The following is a 21,232-nucleotide window of genomic DNA, read 5'->3' on the forward strand; positions in this document are numbered from 1 at the left end:
TTGGATGAGGGCAAAGACCGCCCCACCGCCACCTTGGGCGAGGGCAGAGACCATATCCCCGCTGCCCCTGCCGCCATCTTGGGTAAGGGCAGAGCGCCCCCCGCTGCCCCGCCGCCATCTTGGGCGAGGGCAGAGCGCCCCGCCGCCATCTTGGGCGAGGGCAGAGCGCCCCGCCTCGCCGCGGGGGCGGTGCCGGTGCCTGAGGCGGTGTCCGATTAGCGCCGTCCCGCCCCCCTTGTCCCCGGCGGGGCTGAGCATCGGGTACCGCGGCGGGCGAGAGCAGCCTTCGTTTCATACAGTGGTAGAAGGCTGGGACCTTGAAGATCATCCAGTTCCACCCCCGCCGTGAGCAGGGACACCTCCCACCGGGTCAGGCTGCCCAAGCCCCATCCAACCTGGCCTTGAACCCCTCCAGGGATGGAGCAGCCACAGCTTCCCTGTTCCAGCGCCTCAACACCTTCATGGTGAAGACATTCTTCCTTATGTCTAGTCTAAATCTGCCCCTCTCCAGTTTATACCCGCTGCCCCTCGTCCTGTCACTACAAGCCTTTGTAAACAGTCCCTCTCCCACTTTCTTGTAGCCCCTTCATCACCAGGATTGCCTCGTTTACTGCAGAGGGAGAGGTTTCTCCTGGCAGTTTCTAAGCCGCGCTGTAAGGTCGCCGTTTCCCAGCCGGTTTTCTCCCAGCTCCGAGGAGGGAGGTGGCAGCAGGCTTCATTCAGCACATGGAGGGTGAGCGCTGCCATTATTCAGTGACATCTCCCCCAGACACTCGGGGCTGGGTACGTGACAGCAGCGATGCCTCTGGCCGTAGCTCCTGTCAGAAACATTTCATGTTCAGCTGGGAGCCGCAGCGTTACCATCAGTCCCCTTCCAGCAAACACATCATTAAGGATTGTTTCCAGCCTTTAAGATGCAGCATCCTTAATGCAAACAAGATGCCAATACATCGGCGTCTCCTCTGTGTGCCACTGCTGCACCTCCCAAGCACCAGGATGGAAAGTTTTGTATCTCTTCACCTCGCCAACCACTTGGGTTTGCTCCCACCGCAGGATTAGGCCAGAGAGCTCGGCACAGATCATCGCAACTGTAGCCCTGCCTGGACTGGCTACAACCACAGGGAAAGGCACTGCGGAGTCGTGGACTGCAGCTAGATGCCCCACGGTGCCTGTGCTGGCAAGGTGAGGGAAGCAGTGGCACAACCATCATCCCCTTCATTTGCTGTGGGGGCAGATCCAGCGTGGCACTAGACACCTCTACCCTGCTTTCATAGAATCGCTAGGTTGGAAAAGACCCACTGGATCATCGAGTCCAACCATTCCCATCAATCACTAAACCATGTCCCTCAGCACCTCATCCACCTGTCCCTTAAACACCTCCAGGGAAGGTGACTCACCCCCCTCCCTGGGCAGCCTGTTCCAGTGCCCAATGACCCTTTCTGTGAAAAATTTCTTCCTAATGTCCAGCCTGAACCTCCCCTGGTGGAGCTTGAGGCCATTCCCTCTCGTCCTGTCCCCTGTCACTTGGGAGAAGAGCCCAGCTCCCTCCTCTCCACAACCTCCTTTCAGGTAGTTGGAGAGAGCAGTAAGGTCACCCCTCGGCCTTCTCTTCTCCAGGCTAAACAACCCCAGCTCTCTCAGCTGTTCTTCATAAGACTTGTTCTCCAGCCACCAAAGCCACCTGTGATCCCTGCTGGGTTGCTGGCACATCTCCAGTTCACCTGCAGGTCCTCCATCCATGTCTCGTCCTGGCAGGGGCTATTCTAGTTCCACTCTTGCACCCAACCTTCTTCCCCCAAGGCTGCGTAATGCAAGGCAAGAGCTAAGAGCATCAGCTGCAGGGATACACTCCATGCCTCCAAGAAGGCAGCACAACCGAGGGTGATGATAATTCACCCTCAGGCTGGTGATAACCCTGCAGCTCGGGATGAATGAGCAGCATCTATTTGTCAAGGTGGCCCAGATCTCCCACTGTGAGGATCCCCAACCCCAAGCCAGGCTCTCCCTTGGCCACATGCACAGATGCGTGTTCCGCAACAGCACGCAAGGCACAGTCATCTGACAGCAGTCACATTGCCCATGCCACAGCCTTCACTTGTCACAAGTTACTAGCTTTGTCCTTCAGAAAGGAAGAAGCTGGGGAAAAAAACGGGGGAAGGCAGACTATTTTTGCGATGTGTAGGAAGTTGGCTGCTGCCCGAGGTCCCTCCTGCACCCATCAGAGAAACAGCAGCTCCCAAGTGAGCAGCAACACCCCAAGGGATGGGGGGACAGCAGGGAGATGTGTCCCAAAGGTGGGGATGAAGACCCAACACCACAGGGCACTCAGCCTCACCTCAGTTCCTTCCCAGAGTTGCTGCTGCTCTCCTCTTCTAAAGCCCTGTCCTCCTGGCCTGCCACACGGTTTAGGTGTGCTGGAGAAGGTAGAGCTATTTAACCCCTTCCCACCTGGGGCCAGCTGGCCTTGCACACTCAGCAGCCTTGGCACACCAGCCAAGTTTGATGCTGTGGCCGCTTTGAGTGCCCTCAGCCTTTGCTTTGCTCTCCAGGTCCTCTGGCACCATCCTCTGGTCCTCATTCCCGCTGCCCTGCCGGGTTCCTGGCCACAGGGGGTGTATCCTGCCCACGTTGTCACCTCCCTCTCAGCTGCTGGGGCTGAGATGCAATGAGTTTGTGTGTTCTGCTGTTGGGTAGAACCTCTGGCATCACCTTAGAAGGGCTCAACAACACGTCCTGCCCCAAAACCACCCTGCTCTATCATTTCTGATACTCCCCCTCGGTGCCACCAGCTTAGTCCCTGCAGGGGACAGGAGCCCAGCAGCCTCGCAGGGATGGCCCCGTGGGTCCCACTGGGATGGCTGTTGGAACTGCAGGGTTAGGATCAGCCCCGAGGAACCCGAGCAGGGCAGTGGGCAGCGATTGTGGCTCTTACCACTGCACCAACCAACCTTTCTTCTGGAAAAGAGAGTGACTCTGATTTCTCTGCTTTACTGGCCAATGGTCGCATCTGGTTTTACAGCCAGGCAAAGGAGAAGAAAGAAGCAATTCTGTTTACTTAGGGAGTAACTAATATCCCAGCTCCTGGTGCGTACAGAGGCAGCAGAATCCTCCCCCACAGAGCTGTGGAGAGCAAGGCTCCGCAGCCCTTTATTATTTCATTATCAGCCAGGCAGGATTAGGAGGGCGGGTGAGGAACAGCGCCGGCTTAAAGCAGGTTTAGCTCCTTTGGAAAGGCTTACCTGGGCTCAGTCTCACTCACTGGCTGCAATATAGTTATTTGCTGAGCAGGGGAGGTTGAGTAATGTTGGGGGGGTGGGGGGGGGCAGGGGATCATGGGTTTTTAACAGCAAGAAATTGAAAAGCCCAGCAGGGAAAACCAGGGAGGTTCCTTTAACAGGAAACAGGCTTATATGTTGAATTTCAGCAACCAGTGAGGGCAGTTTCTCAGCTCTGCCAAGTACTGCATTGCTCCTCAGAGAAAACTAGGGTCTCAGTGTTGCCCTGTGGATACTGGGGTGTTTTGGGGGTGTTTTGTCTACTGATACAGCGCCGGGAGGGGACATCCCTTGCAGGCAGCTTCCTGCAGAGCTGGATTGAGTTTCACCCTTTCTTCTTTCCCAGATTTCTCCCTGGAGCCCGGGTGCAGTGGCCAGAACATGCTGATTCTAGCCCAGCAAGAAAAGAGAAGCCATAGGAGCTGCAGCAGTAAACCATCTTCCCCAGGACAGAAATTGGAGGCTGTGGTAGGACGCTGTGTCCCCCATAAGTAGTTCTGCGCTGGGAATGCTGCCCGCAGGCGCCAAGCATCACAGTGGGGATTCCTCTCTTCCCAAGATCTGGATGGAGCCTCCCAGCCTGGCCAGGTGGTTCTCATTGCAGCCTGTGACTCACCTCCCAAAAATGCCTGAGCTCACATTGTGGCAGGAAACATCCACGGGGAAGCGGCAACAACCCTGCAGCGGCTTGAAGTTTGGCTTCCCGCAGCAAAGAGGGAGACCAAGCTGCAGCACTTCAGCCTCAATCCCTCTGACGCCAGGACTACTGATCATCAGTGTGACTTTTCAGCTGAGTGAGTGGTGTGTGTGGTTACTCCAGACTCAGCAGCTTCTCCAGGGGTGTTTGGGAGTGTTACCATGAGGAGGGCTGACCTCAGAAACATTGCTGAGTACATCGTCAGCTGGGAGGAATGAGTGTTTCCCAGGGCTTCCCAGCAAACCGTGTGGTCCTGGGCTGTGCCAGTGGCCGCTGAGAGCTCAGCCAAAGGTTGGGGCTGGGAAGCAGCCCACGCTGCGTTGCAGAGCCCGGCTGAGATTAGGAGCTGCTCTAACCCCCAGCTCCTCAAGGGCAAAGAAACCTCCTGGGTCAAGCGCTGGGCCCCACGTGAGGCTGACATTTAGGGCGATACCTGCTGCCCACTGGTCATGGGGGCAGAGACAAGGGTGCACTCACTTCCCAGAGTCCTGCAGCAAATCAGTGGTGGACCCAAAACTTGTGTCCCAGCTCATGTACCTTAGGCAGGAGGCAATCCCAACTGCTCTCCTCTGGGAAACAGCTCTATTATTTCTGTCCCCTTGTGCTCCGCACTGGTCCCCTCCGTTTGCACCAACACCTCCCCGGGGAGTCGCAGGGTGACCGCTGCCTGTCCAGGGGCTGAATGGGGCTGAGCCGCTGTCCCCAGGCTGCCCCGAAACAGCTCCATCTCCACACTGGCTGCTCCCGCAGGCACTGGCTGGAAAGTTCCCACTGCTGCAGTCGATGCCTGTCCCCCTGCCAAACCCTGCAGCCCTGCCAGCCCCAATGCAGCACAGAGCCGTGCTATTTCTGGCTCCACCTTGAGACATGTACCTTCAGCGGTGCTAAAAGAGATGGATCGGGGATGAGTGCATCCCTGCCTGTTCCCGTCCCCAGGCTGCTGCCGGTGGACGCAGCAGAACGGGCAGGGAGCTGGAGGAGACACATGCCTCCAAACAAAACGCTGCAGTTCATCCTGCAGCACAGTTATGTCCTCCACACGCCTCCTCCGGGGCTGCCTGTAGCGGCTGTGTGAGCAGTGGGACCCCCACACCCAGGTCTGCCCTGGCACAACGAGCCTCCGGGCCACACTGCAGCTGGGATACATCAACCCAGGGAGCGAAGGGTTATGGCAGGGTTGGGAAGCCCCCAGCCTTTCTGCTTTCTTCCCCGGGATAAGCTCCATGGGGGAACCAGCTTCTCTAGCAGCTGAGGATGTGTTGGATTGCTGCATTTAACCCTTGGTTTCTTCCACAATTCAAGGCAAACCTTGTCTGCAGCTTCTGCCTCAGTTTCCCAAAACACAGAGCAACCAGCACGTTCTCCAGTGAGCCTGGAGACACTCCGGGCATAGGAGCCTTCACCCCAAGATCTGTGGGGTCTGGAACACCCCACAGGTCCTCCCAGGACAGGAGTTGGAGGGGTGTTTGCTCTCTAAGGGAGACTGGTGGCCTCTGTGGTCACGGCTGGACTGGACACCCTGCACCATGGATGAGCTGCCTTTGCAGTAGGAAAGGAGGCAGGGGGATTGATTTACCACCTGCTGTCCCCACCAGCACGCTGGCTCCGTGCCGCAGCCCCACGCCACATCCCTGCGCTGCCCTCCCACACCTCTGCAGCTCCGGGCAGCCAGGAATGGAGCCGATCGGGACAAACCTGATGAGCGGACACCTGACCGCTCAGGTGTCATGGGAGCCACGGCTGCTGAGCACCCTTCAGGCTGCCTGTTGGGCCAAGGGAGCTCGTTAAGTCTCTCATAATGAAGACAGCCCTTAATGACTGTTTATCAGCGCTAAGCGGTGAAGGAAGTGATCCCAGTTCTGCATCAGACGTTGCATCCAGAGGCAAACAAGTGGTGTCTATGAGGGTCCGGGTTGAATCAGCCCATGGCTGCGGAGAGCAAAGGGACCCACACAGGGCCGGTGATGGGCACCAGGCTGGTGGTGGCACAAAGCAGGTATCTACCAAGGGTGTTATGGCATTGGGATGGGCTCACGTGAAGTCTCCATAGAGCAGCCCCAATGCGGAAAGGCTCTGTCTGGGCGTGAAGTGCCATCACAGAGGCTGAGGTTGTGCTGGTCCCATTCCCACCAGATTAAAACCTGGCTGCAGCCGCCACATCACCCTGCCCTGGACATCCCTGCCATGGATATCAGTGCGTTAACCCTTCCCACGCCCAAGTGCTGTGGCATTGCTAGCTTTGGCAGCTCGTAATGAAGCTGCCCTCAGCCCCCCTCCCCAGCCCACAGCACGCTGTGGCCAGCGGAGCCCAGCTGGACATTCACCTCCTGTTTAAAGCACAGGTTGAAGGGGATCCCTGCAGCACGGAGCCACAGATGGATGCAGCGCAGTGAGGTCAGAGAAGCCCCATTGCCCCATGGCACCTGCTGGGAGCGGTGTGACAGCTGCTCTCACATCCTCCCACCACATCTCGTGCCTTCCTGAGTGGAAATCGGGCACGGGTTAGTCACTTAAAGGGGTGAGAGGCAGGTCAGGAGACTGCACACCCCAGCATCCAGCTATTTCCTCCTCTGACACCTTGCCGAGGACCTCGGGACTGTTTACAAACACCAGGCCTCAGCACGGCAGCGCCCAGGGAAGCAGCCGTGCCCAAATCTCACTCAGAATCAGCCGTGGGTGCCGCAATTCCCCAGCTGAAAGCATCAGCCAGCAAACGGCTGGGAACAGGTTTTCCCCCACCTCCTCCTCCAAGCATCTCTCTAAACCTATAGCGCCCAGGGAAGCCTTTCCGGAAAGGGCAAACTTCCATATCATGACACCTTGGCTCTAGTTTTAGGTCACTGGGAAAGCAAGACTCCACTGTGTTATCCACCCAGCTGGTCATCCTGTGTCCTCCCTGCAATTTTTGGCTGGTTCCAATGGGTTTAATTGGGGACAGAAGAGGGCTGAGGGCTCACTGCTAATTAAACTGCTGTGAGTGCGAAGAGTGGTGCCTCCCTGAGGTGTGAGCTCAGTGTTGTGGGGTCTGAGGATGCTGAAAGCCCGGCAGCACAGAGTGTGCAAAACCTGTGTGGGCTCTGCCACAAAGAGTGGTCTGAGGGATGAGGAAGGGGTGAGGAAGGCCAGGGGAGGCAGAGGGAGGAGTGGGGCACCTCTCTGCCTGCCTTATTATTCCCACAGCACTTGTCTGGGTGCTTATCTCCCACTTCCCCAAGCAGAGGCTCAGCGCCACTTTGGTTAGAGCCTCAGGAGAGCAAAGAGCCACCTGGAGCACATGGAGCAGAGCTATATCTGTGGTAACTGGTTGGCAAAAAAAATCCTTATTGAACTGGATCAGACCCTCGGAGCCCAGCAGCTCCTTTGGAGGGTAAGATCAGTCCTGTCATGATCAAAAGCTGCCATTGGTGACACTGCCAGCTGCTGTAGGAACGGAGAAGCTCCCAGCTGTGCTGGGACCCTCCAAACTGGTCCCTGGGCTCCATCCCCAGTGCTGTGTGCCCCGAGGTGGCATGCACTGGACAGCCCCATCTCTATATGGGGCTCCATGCTCCGCGGCACCCTCCCAACCACAGAGAGAATCATAGAATCATAGAATAGTTTGGGTTGGAAAGGACCTTAAAGATCATACAGTTCCAATCCCCCTGCCATGGGCAGGGACACCTCCCACTGGATCAGGCTGCTCAAGCCCCATCCAACCTGGCCTTGAACACCTCCAGGGATGGAGCAGCCACCACTGCTCTGGGCAACCTGGGCCAGTGTCTCACCACCCTCATGGTGAAGAAATTCCTCCTTATGTCTAGTCTAAATCTGCCCCTCTCCAGTTTATACCTATTGCCCCTTGTCCTATTGCTCCAAGCCTTTGTGAACAGTCCCTCCCCAGCTTTCTCATAGTCCCTTCAGGTACTGGAAGGTCACTATAATATCTCCTCGGAGCCTTCTCTTCTCCAGGCTGAACAAGCCAAACGATCTCAGCCTGGCCTTGTACAGGAGGTGCTCCAGCCCTTGGGTCATCCTTGTAGCCTTCTCTGGACCCGTTCCAACACCTCCATGTCCTTCTCATGTTGAGGATTCCAGAGCTGGACACAATACTCCAGATGAGGTCTCACAAGAGAGCAACAGAGGGGCAGAATCCCCTCCCTTGCCCTGCTGGCCACGCTGCTTTTGATGCCGCCCAGGACACATTTGGCCTTCTGGGCTGTGAGCGCTCATTGCTGGCTCAGGTCGATCTTTTCATCAACCAGCACCCCAAGTCCTCCACAGAGCTGCTCTCAATCACATCATCCCCCAGTCTGTATCGACACTGGGGATTGCCCCGACCCTGGTGTAGGACCTTTCACTTGGCCTTGCTGAGCCTCATGAGGTTCGCACAGGCTCACTTCTCCAGCCTGTCCAGGTCCCTGTGCATTACAGCCCATCAGATACCTGATGTTGAGCTATCAGCGATGGGCGGGACAAGGTCCTTCTCCATCCTCCCTCCCAGGGGTGTCCCTCGCTGTCTGCCCTCCTCTTCCTTCATTTCTCTAGGCACCCGCTCTGCTCCTCTTTCCTTGGAAAGATGCAGAAACCACATTAAATGCTCCCTATGGGGCCACCAGTGTTCCTTTCCCCTCCCCATGGGGCCACCAGCTTTCATTGCCCATCCCCACAGGACCACCAGCTCTCTGCCTGACCCCACGTGGCCACCACCTTTCCTTGTTCATTCCCATGTGGCCATCAGTGTTCTTTTCCTCTCCCCATGGGACCACCAGCTTTCCTTGCCCATCCCACAGGGCTACCAGCATTCCCTTTCCATCCCCATGGTGCCACCAGCACTCCCTGTCTGTTCCCAGGCTGCCACTAGCTTTCCTTGCCTGTCCCTATGGTGCCATCAGCTCTCCATACTTGCCCCCATGGGGCCACCAGCCCTCCCTGCCTGTCCCCAGGTGGCCACCAGCGTTCCATTCCTGTCTCCATGGGGCCACCAGCTTTCCTTTGCCATCCCCACGGAGCCACCAGATTTCCTTGCCTGTCCCCACGGTGCCACCAGCTCTCTCTGCCTATCCCCAGATGGCCACAAGCATTCCTTGCCCATCCCCACGGGGACACCAGCTTTCATTGCCCATCCCCATGGAGCCACCAGCCCTCTGTGCCCATCCCTATGGTGCCACCAGCTCTCTCTGACTATCCCCAGGTGGCCCCCTGTGTTCCTTGCCCATCCCCACGGGGACACCATCTTTCCGTGCCCGTCCCCATGGGGTCACCAGCCCTCCCTGCCTGTCCCCAGGTGGCCACCAGTGTTCCTTGCCCATCCCCATGTGGCCACCACCTTTCCTTGCCCATCCCCACGTGGCCACCAGTGTTCTTTTCTTCTCCCCATGGGACCACCAGCTTTCCTTGCCCATCCCTCAGGGCTACCAGCGTTCCCTTCCCATCCCCATGGTGCCACCAGCTCTCTCTGCCTGTCCCCAGGTGGCCACCAGCGTTCCTTGCCCATCCCCACGGGGACACCAGCTTTCGTTGCCCGTCCCCACGGGGTCACCAGCCCTCCCTGCCTGTCCCCAGGTGGCCACCAGCGTTTCCTTCCTGTCTCCATGGGGCCACCAGCCTTCCTTTGCCATCCCCACGGAGCCACCAGCCTTCCATGCCTCTCCCCACGGAGCCACCAGCTCTCTCTGGCTGTCCCCAGGTGGCCACCAGCGTTCCCTTCCCATCCCACGGAGCCACCAGCACCCCCAGCCCGTCCCCAGGTGGCCACCAGCGCTCCTTGCCCGTCCCCCCGGTGCCACCACCCTCCTCCCCTGCCCCGGTGCCAGCAGAGCGGACCCCCCGGCTGCGGGGCGGCGCTCGGGGAAACTGAGTCAGGGCGCGGGGCGGGGAGCGGGGGGCGCCCCGTCCCTTCTCCTCCTCCTCCTCCTCCCGGGCGCTCGCTGCCATTGCCGGCCGGCGCGGCGGGTGTCAGCAGCGAGCAGCCGGGATGGCGGCCGGTCGCCGCGCTCCCCCGGAGCCCGGGGGGGGCCCCGTCTTGCTGCAGGGCGTTTTCGGGGCCGGGGCGGCCCCCGGCGGGGCTCCGTGCGCGCTGGCGCTGACGGCGACGGAGCTGCGGGTGCGGCGGGCCGGGGGCTGCTCGCCGCGGGGCTCCTCGCCCGACGCCTCGCTCCGCCTGGCCGACTGCGTGGGCTCCGACGCCTTCCCCGCCGCCGCCGCCGCCGCCGCCTTCTCCCTCGTGCTGTACCCGCTCCGCGGGCCGCGCTGGGCAGCGCCCTCCCGACAGCGCGTCGAGCGCGTCTTCCGCGTCTCGCTCGGACCCGACGCCGACACCAACCTGCGCGTCGCCCAGGCCTGGAGCCGCCGCATCCGACAGCTCGCCCTGCCCGCCCTGCCCCGGCGCCACGGTGAGGGACCCGCGCCCCCCAGCCCGCCCGCCCCGGGACCCTTGTCCCCATCCCGCCCTGGGACTCGTGTCGCCATGCCCATCCCGCACGGGGACCCTTGTCCCCATCCCCATCCCGCACGGGGACCCTTGTCCCCATCCCGCCCCGGGACCCTTGTCCCCATCCCCATCCCGCACGGGGACCCTTGTCCCCATCCCGCCCTGGGACTCGTGTCCACATCCCCATCCCGCACGGGGACCCTTGTCCCCATCCCCATCCCGCCCTGGGACTCGTGTCCACATCCCCATCCCGCACGGGGACCCTTGTCCCCATCCCCATCCCGCACGGGGACCCTTGTCCCCATCCCCATCCCGCCCTGGGACTCGTGTCCCCAGCCCCGTCCCGCCCTGGGACCCTTGCCCCTATCCCCGTCCCGCCCCAGGACCCTTGCCCCCACCTCCGTCCCACCCGAGGACCTGTGTCCCCATCCCCATCACTGCCTAGGGGACCGTGTCCCCTACCCTGTCCCATTCGAGGACCCTTGTCCCCGTCTCCATCGCGCCCTGGGACCCGTCTCTTCATCCCCATCCTACGCGTGGGACCCGTGTCTCCATCCCCATCCTCATCCCGCCCAGGAAACCCGCGCCCCCCCATCCCCATCCCCTTCCCCGTCCCTGTCCAGGGGCCCACGCCCCCTGTCCTGCCCGCGGACCCTTGTCCCCATCCCCATCCTGCCCGGGGGACCCTTGTCCCCATCGCACCCGGGGACCGTGTCCCCATCCTCATCCCTGTCCTGCCGGGGGGGACCCCTTCTCCCACCCCCTTCCCCGCCCTGGGACCTGTGTCCCCCATCCCGCAAGGGGGACCCGTGTTCCCGTCCCTGTCCTGCCCCGGGACCCGTGTGTCCATCCTCATCCCCATCTCTCCCAGTGGACCCGCGCCCCCATCCCCATCTGCTGCGGGTCCCGACGGCTGCGCTGCCACCAGAGCCGTGGGGGCTGCGGGACAACCAGCCTACCCTGCCTGTCCCCATGGGGCCACCAGCACTCCCCTACCTGTCCCCACAGAGCCACCAGCGCTCCCTGCTCGTCCCCACACGGGATGGGTGTCCCTGAGGGGCAGCAGGGGGACCCGGGTGGCAGCCGGTGCGGTGGTACAGTCCCAAAGGGACACTTTGGGATCAGGGGACACGGATGGCTTCAATGCGCATCCCGCAGAGCCGCCTGGACCCCCAGCCGGGGTGGGGGGACACTGAGACATCCCCGTGCACAGCCTTTCTCCCCGCTTTTATCCCTTAAACTGAGGGGGCAGCAGGGATGTGGTGGCACCACGGGGTGCACGCCCCCCCCAGCATCGCGTGGGTTCCGTAAGTAGCAACGCTCCGAAGGGCAGCATTAACCACAGCAAATAAAAAAAAAAATTCATCGGTGCTGACGCAGGCGGGATGGGAGCCAGGCACCCGGCAGGTCCCATCCGTCAGCTGGGAGCAGGCGAATCCCCCTGGAACCCCCCGGGGTGCTACGGAGAGCTCCGGGTTTCGGTTCCTTCTCTCCCCGGGAGCTGCCACTGGCTGGAAGGGGAACGGCTGGTTTGGGGACCAAGGTCCCCAGCTCCTGCGGGCAGGGCTGGGAAGGCTGGCATATATTTGAACGTCTGAGCAGAGATTCAATTATATGCACTACTTCATTTATTTAGCTGTCCGGTCGCACTGATCAGACTTGGAAATTAAGAGGCATGCGGTTGGAGGGATCCTGTCAAATCACATTTAGCCCAGCTCTCCCTGCTTGGATTTTAAAATGCAGCTTTTTTTTTTTTTTTTTTTACATGACCTGCAGCTACAAAACAACTTTCTGCTGCTCCTCCTAAAGAATAATAATTATAAAAAATCCAGTGGGAAGGGGTGAAGGCAAAACCAGTTCCCTGGCTCTATTTCCAGCCTGAACTCTGCAGCTGTAGCACTGCAAGCATTTTAAAACCCTTGCCCTTTTTGCAGGCGATGTGGGATTTTATGGTTATTTTTCTAGCTGAAGACCAGCAGGATTCGCAAACCTCCTCCCCCAGTTTGGGCCAGAGCTAAAAAAAAAAATGCCTCTCGCCACACCCTGCGCTCACACGTGCGGCATCGGGGGTGTGCGGGACAGATAAGGCCGTGCAGGGAAACCGCGGGTGAGTCCGTGCAGAGCAATCCTGTCCCCACAGGGAGGGGACTGGGGAACCACCAGCCACCCCATCCCACTGTCATCTCAGCTCCAGCATCCTCTGGGGTAAAAGCTGGTGAGGGGGCTGGAGAACAGGCCTTATGAGGAGCGGCTGAGAGAGCTGGGGGTGTTTAGCCTGGAGAAGAGGAGGCTGAGGGGAGACCTCACTGCTCTCTCCAACTACCTGAAAGGAGGTTGTGGAGAGGAGGGAGCTGGGCTCTTCTCCCAAGTGACAGGGGACAGGACGAGAGGGAATGGCCTCAAGCTCTGCCAGGGGAGGTTCAGGCTGGACATTAGGAAGAAATTTTTCACAGAAAGGGTGATTGGGCAGTGGCAGAGGCTGCCCAGGGAGGGGGTTGAGTCACCTTCCCTGGAGGGGTTTAAGGCACGGGTGGACGAGGCGCTGAGGGACAAGGTTTAGTGATTGATGGGAATGGTTGGACTCGGTGATCCAGTGGGTCTTTTCCAACCTGGTGATTCTATGATTCTGTGAAAAGCCCGATGGAGAGCTGCAGGTGGGGGGAAGAGCTGAGGGAAATAAGCATCCCTCCTTATTTCACCCCAAGGGGTAAAATGAATGCCCTTGGCAGAGAACAGCCACGAAGCTGGAGCTGCCCAGAGCGCGTGGGGGAAGTGTCGCAGCCGGGAGGGAGCGAACCACCCTTGGGCTTGTGTCCCGCTGGGCAGCTCCAGGTCCCGGCTGCGGGAGAAAGTTGCCATTGGGCTGCCGAGGCTGTGGGATTGTGGTGTGTCGGCGGCGAGCGAGACCTGTCCCCGTCACGACCCCCTCGCTGTGCTTGTCCCCTTCTTCTGCAGAGAGGGGACGCAGCGGGCACGTCCCAGCCTCACGCCAGCTGGGTCACTGGGCAGGACAGCCCTGTCCCCCGCCAGCCTGGCAGCTCGCTCCTTGTGCCCAAGGAATTTCTAGAAGGATGTGAGGACACGGCGGAGCAGCTGGGGCTGCGTGGCCAGGACACTTGTCCCCTGGTGGGGGTGTGAGTGGAGGGGGAGAGCGGAGTCTGTGCTGGCAGCAGCTGGAGGAAGGGGCTCCCTTCCTCCTGCTGACTCAGTGTCTGCTCTGCTCGGCATTTGAGGTTGAAAGCAATCGCTGTGCCGGGAAGTGGCTGAGCCTCACCAAGATGCCAGGGGCTGGTTGGTATTGTGCAAGGAAAAGGGATGCTGCTGAAATTTGTGCGTCCCCCCAGCTCGAGCATTGCTGCTGCTCGGCTCTGGCTCTGAACCAGTGCCCTCTGCTCCTGCCAAGCCTGGTGCTGCTGGTCCCACACTGGGATTGCGTCCCCATTCCTATTCACCCCCTTGATGGCAGAGTCACAGCCACCCTCGGTGCCCTGGGCAGGGTTTGCCTTTCCCGTTCCAGCCGAGGAGTGGACCCTCGGGGTTCCGGGGCAGCAGCCGCAGAGCCAGGCAGGAGTTTCAGGCTGCAGCTCTGTGTGCACGGTAGAAACAACGTGGCTGATAAGAAATGCTGTGGGTTTAAAAGCTCTGTTGAGGCTCTATAAGTGCCTTGTGCTCTCTAGGGTTGGGGGGACAAAAAGATCCAAACCAAACCCCATCACCTGCCCCCTGGCAGCTGGGGGTTGAGCACAACTGGGGGGCTCGGCCAGGATATTTAGTGCTGGGGAAGCTGCGGAGGGGATGGTTTGGGGCCAGCCTGGAGGGATCGGGGCCAGCGCTGTGGCAGTGTTGCCGCCTGTTATCCCTGACCCCGAGCTGGGGCACCCTTGGCTCGTGGCGTGTCACCCCCATCCCCCGAGGGCCATGGGTCCTCTCGCGTCTGGCACCCACTGATAAGGGGCTGGGGAGAGCCAGCCCAGCGCACAGACCCGTGCTCAGCCCTGGCTCGTGGAGCTCGCTGGCAGAGCCCAAGCAGCCGACATGGGGACAAGGAGGCGGCCCAGAGGGTGACAGCCTCACTGGGTCATTCCTAGGGGTGGAAAATCAACCTGGTGGCATCAAAATCAGCAGAGCTGTGTGCACCAGAGCACTGAGAGGGGATCCTCCAGGCACATCTCCCCCTGGGGCAGCGTGTGGAGCTCTGGTAGCCAGCTGGGAAGCCCCGGCGTGGCCGTCACTGGTGTGATGCTGTGCGTCACCCAGGGGAGTTGGCACAGTGGGAACCTCCGTTGCCCCAGGCTCCCTTCTCCCTGCCTCTGTCCCTGGCGTGGGTGCCAGGAAGGGTTTCAGCTGTGAAAACTCTGCCTGTGTATTCAAACAGCTCAAATCAAAGCGTGCGGACAAGCCCAGGGTGGAGGTAGGCGGCTGCCCCCGGCACCCCTGTTCTGGGCTAGAGAGGGTTTCCCTGGGACAGTGCTGGGAAATGATCTGCTTTAGTGACTGAGCTCCTGCCAGAACAGCTCTTTCTGCTGAGTCAGCAGGCACAGCCCCCACGCTGTCTCACAACGCCTGCGCCCATCAGCCGTGATCACAGCTTAGGGGCTCCAGAGCTTGTGGGGACCTCCCTCCACCTCCCCAAAACTGGCTTCACCCTGCAGGGTGGGGGCTTTGGGAGCTTGAGGCACGTTGCCCTGCTCATTTTGGGGCTCGGGGGGGCCCAAGCAGCACCCAGGGGTCCTGCTGTCAGCTCTCCTGGTTTGCAATCGCATCGTTCCTCCTCCCGGTGCCTCCCTCGCAGGGCTTAGTGTGGGGCACAGGCAGGGGGGCAGCGGGATGCAGGAACCTGCCAGGCTTGTAATTACAGCCCGACTGGGGCCCTCGTGTGTGAAACATAAACCCTGCGGGGAGCAGGGGAAGCAGAAGCGTCTGTCTGCTGGCACAGGTGTCTGTCCTGGCCCTGCTCCATCTGGGATGGATGTGGGGAACTGGGATCTGGAGTCCCCCTGGCTCTTGTCCCTCTGTGTGTGGAGGGGCTGAGGGTTTGAAACCTCCCCTTTGATTGCGCTTTTCTTTCGCCTACATGTCCTGAAGTGCAGCCGGTGGAACCCGGCAGCCCTAGGATGCTCAGGGATGCTCGGTGCTGCAGAGCCCCCGTTCCGCTGTGGCACCGTTGGGTTGTTGTGGGGCTCCTGCCTGGGCAGAAAAGATCTCTGCTGACTGCAGGAAAGCTCACGCTGAGCCCCTGCAGGATCCTGCCCCTGCTCACCTCCCATTGCCTCTGGGTCAGGGTGCAGCCCAGGGAGCTTGTGAGGATTGGGGACAGCTCTCCTTCCCACGGGGCCGTGGCAAACGCTGCCCCAGCTCGCTGTGAGCCCAGCACCCTTAGCCGTCTCTCTCCCTGCCAGGTGACAGCTATGGGGTGCTGCCCCGGCCCTGCCGCGCGCTGGTGCTGCTGAACCCCCAGAGCGGTGCTGGCCGCGCGCTCGAGGACTTTCAGGCAGTGGCACAGCCCATGCTGGCCGAGGCCGACATCGCCACCACCGTCTTCATCACCGGTGAGTCTACGAGTGGCTCCCTGGCCTCCTCCTCCTCCTCCTCCTCCTCCTCCCTTCCTGGGGTCCTACCTGGGAGCTGCTGCACTGGGACGGGCTCCTCTGAGGATCTCGTTCCTCCCACATCACCCCAGCTGCAGCTCCCATGGGGCTGGTTTGGACAGGACAACGGGTTGGCTGTCACCGGCGGCGGTGACAATGGGGTCAGAGGTGCACTCGACAGGAGTGACTCTCACCTGCAGCCCCGGCTTGGACCCTGATGGGGACAGTGGGGCTAGGGTCACTGGCTGGGGGGTGGCAGCAGGATGGAGGGCAACATTTGACTGTTTTCCTCTGCAGAGAGACCCCACCACGCGCATGAGAAGGTGCGAGATGAGGACCTGTCGCAGTGGGACACATTGGTGATCATGTCTGGGGACGGGTTGCTGCATGAGGTGAGTGGCACTGTGGGGCATCGCCCCAGCCAGGATGGGTAGAGAGAAAAGAGAAGAGGGCTGGCTGGGCCAGGAGCCAACGTTCCAGACCTGTAGGCAGGCAGGGAAGGGCAGAGGAAAGACGGCACCTGGCTTGGAGCAAGGGCTCAGTCCTGCCCTGACCGGGGGCACCATGGGCTCTGATGTCCCTGGGCTGGGCAGGGGCCGCTGGGTTCCTCTCTTGGCTCCAGGTGCCACAAACTCCCTCTGTCCCCACAGGTGGTGAACGGGCTCATGGAGCGTCCGGACTGGGCAGATGCTATGAAGAAGCCGCTGTGCATCCTGCCAGGGGGCTCCGGGAATGCCCTGGCTGCCTCCATCAACTACTATGCAGGGTGAGACCCGATGCCACGGGGGCACTTGCTTCCGGCACCGCACCAGCCACCGCAGGGGCAATGGGGGATGAGGAGGGAAGCGAAAGGCTGCGTGTGGCTCCAGCCCAGGGGAAAGGGGCTGTGGTGCCCACCTGGGTCCCCACCTCCCTGCAGGATGGTCCCTGCCAACTCTGGATTGCATCCCCAGCTCCCCCCCCCACCTTCCTTCTCTCCAGGCTCCGAGTTTGGCACAGCTTTACCCAAAGGAGCCACTCCGGGGCAAAGCCGATCCTGCTGCTGGCCTTGGGGCTGGGATTGCCCTGGCCCAGCAGCCCCAGCTAAGTTCCCTCTTTCAGGAACTGGTTTATCCTTCCCTCTCCCAGCAGCTGCCCCCACCCAACCGGGATGCCTCCCAGCACAAGGGTGAGGGTTGCACATAAGCTGCCTGGAGGAGAAAGACCTGGGGGTGTTGGTTGACAGCGACTGAACATGAGCCAGCAGTGGCCCAGGTGGCCAAGAAGGCCAAGGGCATCTTGGCTTAGATCAGAAACAGCGTGACCAGCAGGTCCAGGGAGGTTATTCTCCCTCTGGACTCGGCACTGGTGAGACCGGTCCTCGAATCCTGTGTTCAGTTCTGGGCCCCTCACCACAAGAAGGATGTTGAGGCTCTGGAGCGAGTCCAGAGAAGAGCAACGAAGCTGGTGAGGGGGCTGGAGAACAGGCCTTATGAGGAGCGGCTGAGAGAGCTGGGGGTGTTTAGCCTGGAGAAGAGGAGGCTGAGGGGAGACCTCATTGCTCTCTACAACTACCTGAAAGGAGGTTGTGGAGAGGAGAGAGCTGGGCTCTTCTCCCAAGTGACAGGGGACAGGACGAGGGGGAATGGCCTCAAGCTCCACCAGGGGAGGTTTAGGCTGGACATTAGGAAAAAATTTTTCACGGAAGGGGTCATTTGGCACTGGCAGAGGCTGCCCAGGGAGGGGGTTGAGTGAACTTCCCTGGAGGGGTTTAAGGGACGGGTGGACAAGGTGCTGAGGGCCATGGTTTAGTGATTGATAGGAATGGTTGGACTCAGTGATCCCATGGGTCTTTTCCAACCTGGTGATTCTATGATTCTATAAATGGCAGGGGAGACCCTCAAGTCAGGTCCTGCCCAAACTCACCTTCTCCATCCCTCGCAGCAACGATCATGTCGCCAAGAAGAAGCTGCTGACGAACTGCACCTTCATCCTATGCAAGGGACTGCACACGGAGATGGACCTCGTCTCGCTGAGCACGGCCTCAGGCAAGCGCCTCTTCTCCTTCCTCGGCTTTGGCTGGGGCTTCATCTCAGACGTGGACATTGACAGCGAGAAGTACCGGTGCCTGGGCAATGCCCGCTTCACGGTGGGCACCCTGCAGTGCCTGGCCAAGCTGCGCGTCTACCAGGGCCGCCTCTCCTACCTGCCCATTGTTCCCGAGCAGGACACCCTCCCGGCACCCGGGGACCCCCCGGCTCCTGTCCCTGACGGCCAAGCTGGCTGCACCGCGCCACCGGCTCTGCCTGCCGACTCGCTGCTGGTGCCACTGTCCCAGCCGGTGCCAGAGCACTGGACGGTGGTCCCCGAGGAGGAGTTTGTCACCGTCTACGCCATCTACCAGTCCCATCTGGGCACCAACCTGCTGATGGCCCCAGCAGCCCAGCTGCACGACGGCTGCATCCACCTCTTCTACCTGAAGGCCGGCATCAGCCGCGTGGCGCTGCTCAGGATCTTCCTGGCCATGGCCAAGGGGACACACCTGGACTTGAACTGTCCCCACCTCTGCTACGTCCCCGTCCGGGCTTTCCGCCTGGAGCCGCGGGTGGCCTCGGGCATCATGACAGTGGATGGGGAGGCGCTGGCCTGCGAGCCCGTGCAGGGCCAGGTCCACAGCCGGCTCTGCCGCATCGTCTGCGGCTCCTGAGCGGCCGGATTTGCCCCTCGCGCTGCTGAGCTGCCGGCACGGCCCAGCACGAGGGCAGCGGAGCCTTCGTCCCACTCAGGAACCTTCTCCTCCCGCCATAGCAATAGTTCTTGGGGGCTGCGGGCGCTCATCCCCTCGCTTGCCCCTGTGCTTAGCTTTACCCCCTTGGGACAGCCACCTGCGCCGTCCTAAAAACGAGCCACGAGCCCCTCAGGTACTCGGTGCTGATGAGATGCCAGCGTGTTTTATCCCGGTACGAGATCCCGACCCAGGGCGGCTGCGCCGGCACAGCCCCATCCCCTCCCCAGACACACAGAGCGGTGTCACCCGTGTCCCTGCCGCTGAGCCGGTGCCACCCCCAGGGATGGTCAGGACCAATATCTCAAATAGAAGAAACTGACTGTTTTTTAAGAATGTTTCTACCCAAAGCTTCCAGTAGAAGCAGAGTTTATTCTTGTGAGAAATGCAATAAATATCTAGCGTTTGCAAAAAAAAATTCCCCCCTGGGTTTTAAATCCAAGCTCCCGGCTGCGGGCAGGGCGGGCGTCACCCTCAGCCTGGCAGGAGGGGTTCAGCTCAGCTTTTCCTCCCCAGTTTTTGCTGCACAAATCTCTTTCTTGACCCAACTGCTGAACCTTAGGCCTCCACAGGCTTTTCCAGGAGAGCCCAAGAGCCTCCCCGTGCTGCCACAGCACCAGCACGGAGTGGTGGTCGGTTCCAGGAGATGCTTGGGACGCAGGACACGGCGTCGCTGTCACCAGCCCCGATTGTTGGGGTGTGCAGGTGCTGCCCTGCTTGGCCTTGCGGTGAAGCTGTACTCGGCCCTGGTGAGACTGCACCTCGAATCCTGTGTTCAGGTCTGGGCCCCTCACCACAAGAAGGATGTTGAGGCTCTGGAGCGAGTCCAGAGAAGAGCAACGAAGCTGGGGAAGGGGCTGGAGAACAGGCCTTATGAGGAACAGCTGAGAGAGCTGGGGGTGTTTAGCCTGGAGAAGAGGAGGCTGAGGGGAGACCTCATTGCTCTCTCCAACTACCTGAGAGGAGGTTGTGGAGAAGAGGGAGCTGGTCTCTTCTCCCAAGTGACAGGGGACAGGACGAGAGGGAATGGCCTCAAGCTCCACCAGGGGAGGTTCAGGCTGAACATCAGGAAAAAATTTTTCACAGAAAGGGTCATTGGGCACTGGCAGAGGCTGCCCAGGGAGGGGGTTGAGTCCCCTTCCCTGGAGGGGTTTAAGGGACGGGTGGACAAGGTGCTGAGGGACAAGGTTTGGTGATTGATGGGAATGGTTGGACTCGATGATCCGGTGGGTCCTTTCCAACCTAATGATTCTGTGATTCTATGAATGCAGAGAGCTCAGCCCCACCAGGATGGTTTGGAGCATCTTGGGGAAGGTTCAGGGCCTCCAAGCAAGGGCAGGGAAGGGGTCACAGAAGAGGTTTGAGGAAGGGGGCATTGGAGCCGAAGGGCTTGGCTTGCTGCTGGGAGTAGGGGACACACAAGGAGCTCACACACCCCCTTTCCAGGCAGCCCAGTGCCCCTGGGGCTCCACAACAGGTCCCTGCCCGGGGGCGGATTACTCAGGCCAGTTTGGTATAAAATTACAGTAATTAAACCTCATTCACAGAGCTGAGTACAAAGCAGAAGAGCAAACAGTGGTGACTGTTTGCATTTATTCATCTGCAAACTATGCAATTAGGAGTGCAGAGCCGGGAAAGAAGAGCACGATTGTTCTCCTCAGTCCTGGCCCCACTTGCTGCAGGGAGCCCAGCTCCATCCTGGGCTGGATCCTCCTCCCAAAATGAAGTTATTTTCCCCGTGGCGCTGGGCCAGATGTTTAAACGGGCTCAGCTTCCCTGAACTCCAAGCCTCAAGCTCCGCCAGGGGAGGTTCAGGCTGGACATTAGGAAAGTATTTAACGGAAAGGGTCATTGGGCACTGGCAGAGGCTGCCCAGGGAGGGGGTTGAGTCCCCTTCCCTGGAGGGGTTTAAGGGACGGGTGGATGAGGTGCTGAGGGACATGGTTTAGTGATTGATGGGAATGGTTGGACTCGATGATCTGTGGGTCTTTTCCAACCTAGTGATTCTATGATTCTATGATCCAAGCGTGTCCAGCAGCTGCCACGGGCAGCGGAGGCTGTGGGAGAGCCCAGGGCAGGGGATGTGCTCTGAGCACCCCATGGCCTCCGTCAAGCACAGCTGCTCAGCAGAGCTGAGCTGGTAGGGTTTGCAGCACCTGAACGCTCCCCAGCCTCCCCTCCAGGCCTCTTCCCAGGAATGGCTGCACTGCTCACAGCAGCAGGTTGTTTGGGATCTCCTTTCCCCTCCCTTCCCCAGGTTTTGCTGCACAAATCTCTTCCTTGACACAAGCACCAAACCCCGTCAAACGGCGCCCACAGGCTCTTCCAGGAGAGCCCCAACAGCTCCTGCCACGCAGCCCCTCGCTCCTGAGACCCAAGACGGAGGCAGCGGCCGCCACAGCCCCAACCGGCAGACGCTTGCTGGTTTTGAACAACTCCAGCAAAGCCACAAGCATCAAACCCCAACGTCGCTCCCAGCGCTGTCTCCTGGGATCTGGT

General features: G+C 60.3%; 3 protein-coding genes across 3 annotated transcripts in view; 2 read left to right on the forward strand and 1 right to left on the reverse strand.

The window, feature by feature from the left end:
* The window catches only part of AANAT (aralkylamine N-acetyltransferase), a 282,598-nt gene that overhangs the window by 180,709 nt on the left and 80,657 nt on the right, over positions 1 to 21,232 (forward strand). The gene's annotated exons all lie outside the window — the stretch shown is intronic.
* The window catches only part of UBE2O (ubiquitin conjugating enzyme E2 O), a 102,661-nt gene that overhangs the window by 15,862 nt on the left and 65,567 nt on the right, over positions 1 to 21,232 (reverse strand). The window lies entirely within an intron of this gene.
* On the forward strand, positions 9,901 to 19,145 carry SPHK1 (sphingosine kinase 1). Its single transcript, XM_069872339.1, has 5 exons — positions 9,901 to 10,343; positions 15,781 to 15,930; positions 16,267 to 16,361; positions 16,620 to 16,735; positions 17,893 to 19,145. The coding sequence occupies exons 1-5, from the start codon at positions 9,926 to 9,928 to the stop codon at positions 18,653 to 18,655; spliced, it is 1,542 nt and encodes a 513-aa protein (XP_069728440.1). The 5' UTR covers positions 9,901 to 9,925; the 3' UTR covers positions 18,656 to 19,145.

Source organism: Phaenicophaeus curvirostris, chromosome 19 (assembly GCF_032191515.1).
Source record: "Phaenicophaeus curvirostris isolate KB17595 chromosome 19, BPBGC_Pcur_1.0, whole genome shotgun sequence".
Classification (NCBI taxonomy): domain Eukaryota; kingdom Metazoa; phylum Chordata; class Aves; order Cuculiformes; family Cuculidae; genus Phaenicophaeus; species Phaenicophaeus curvirostris.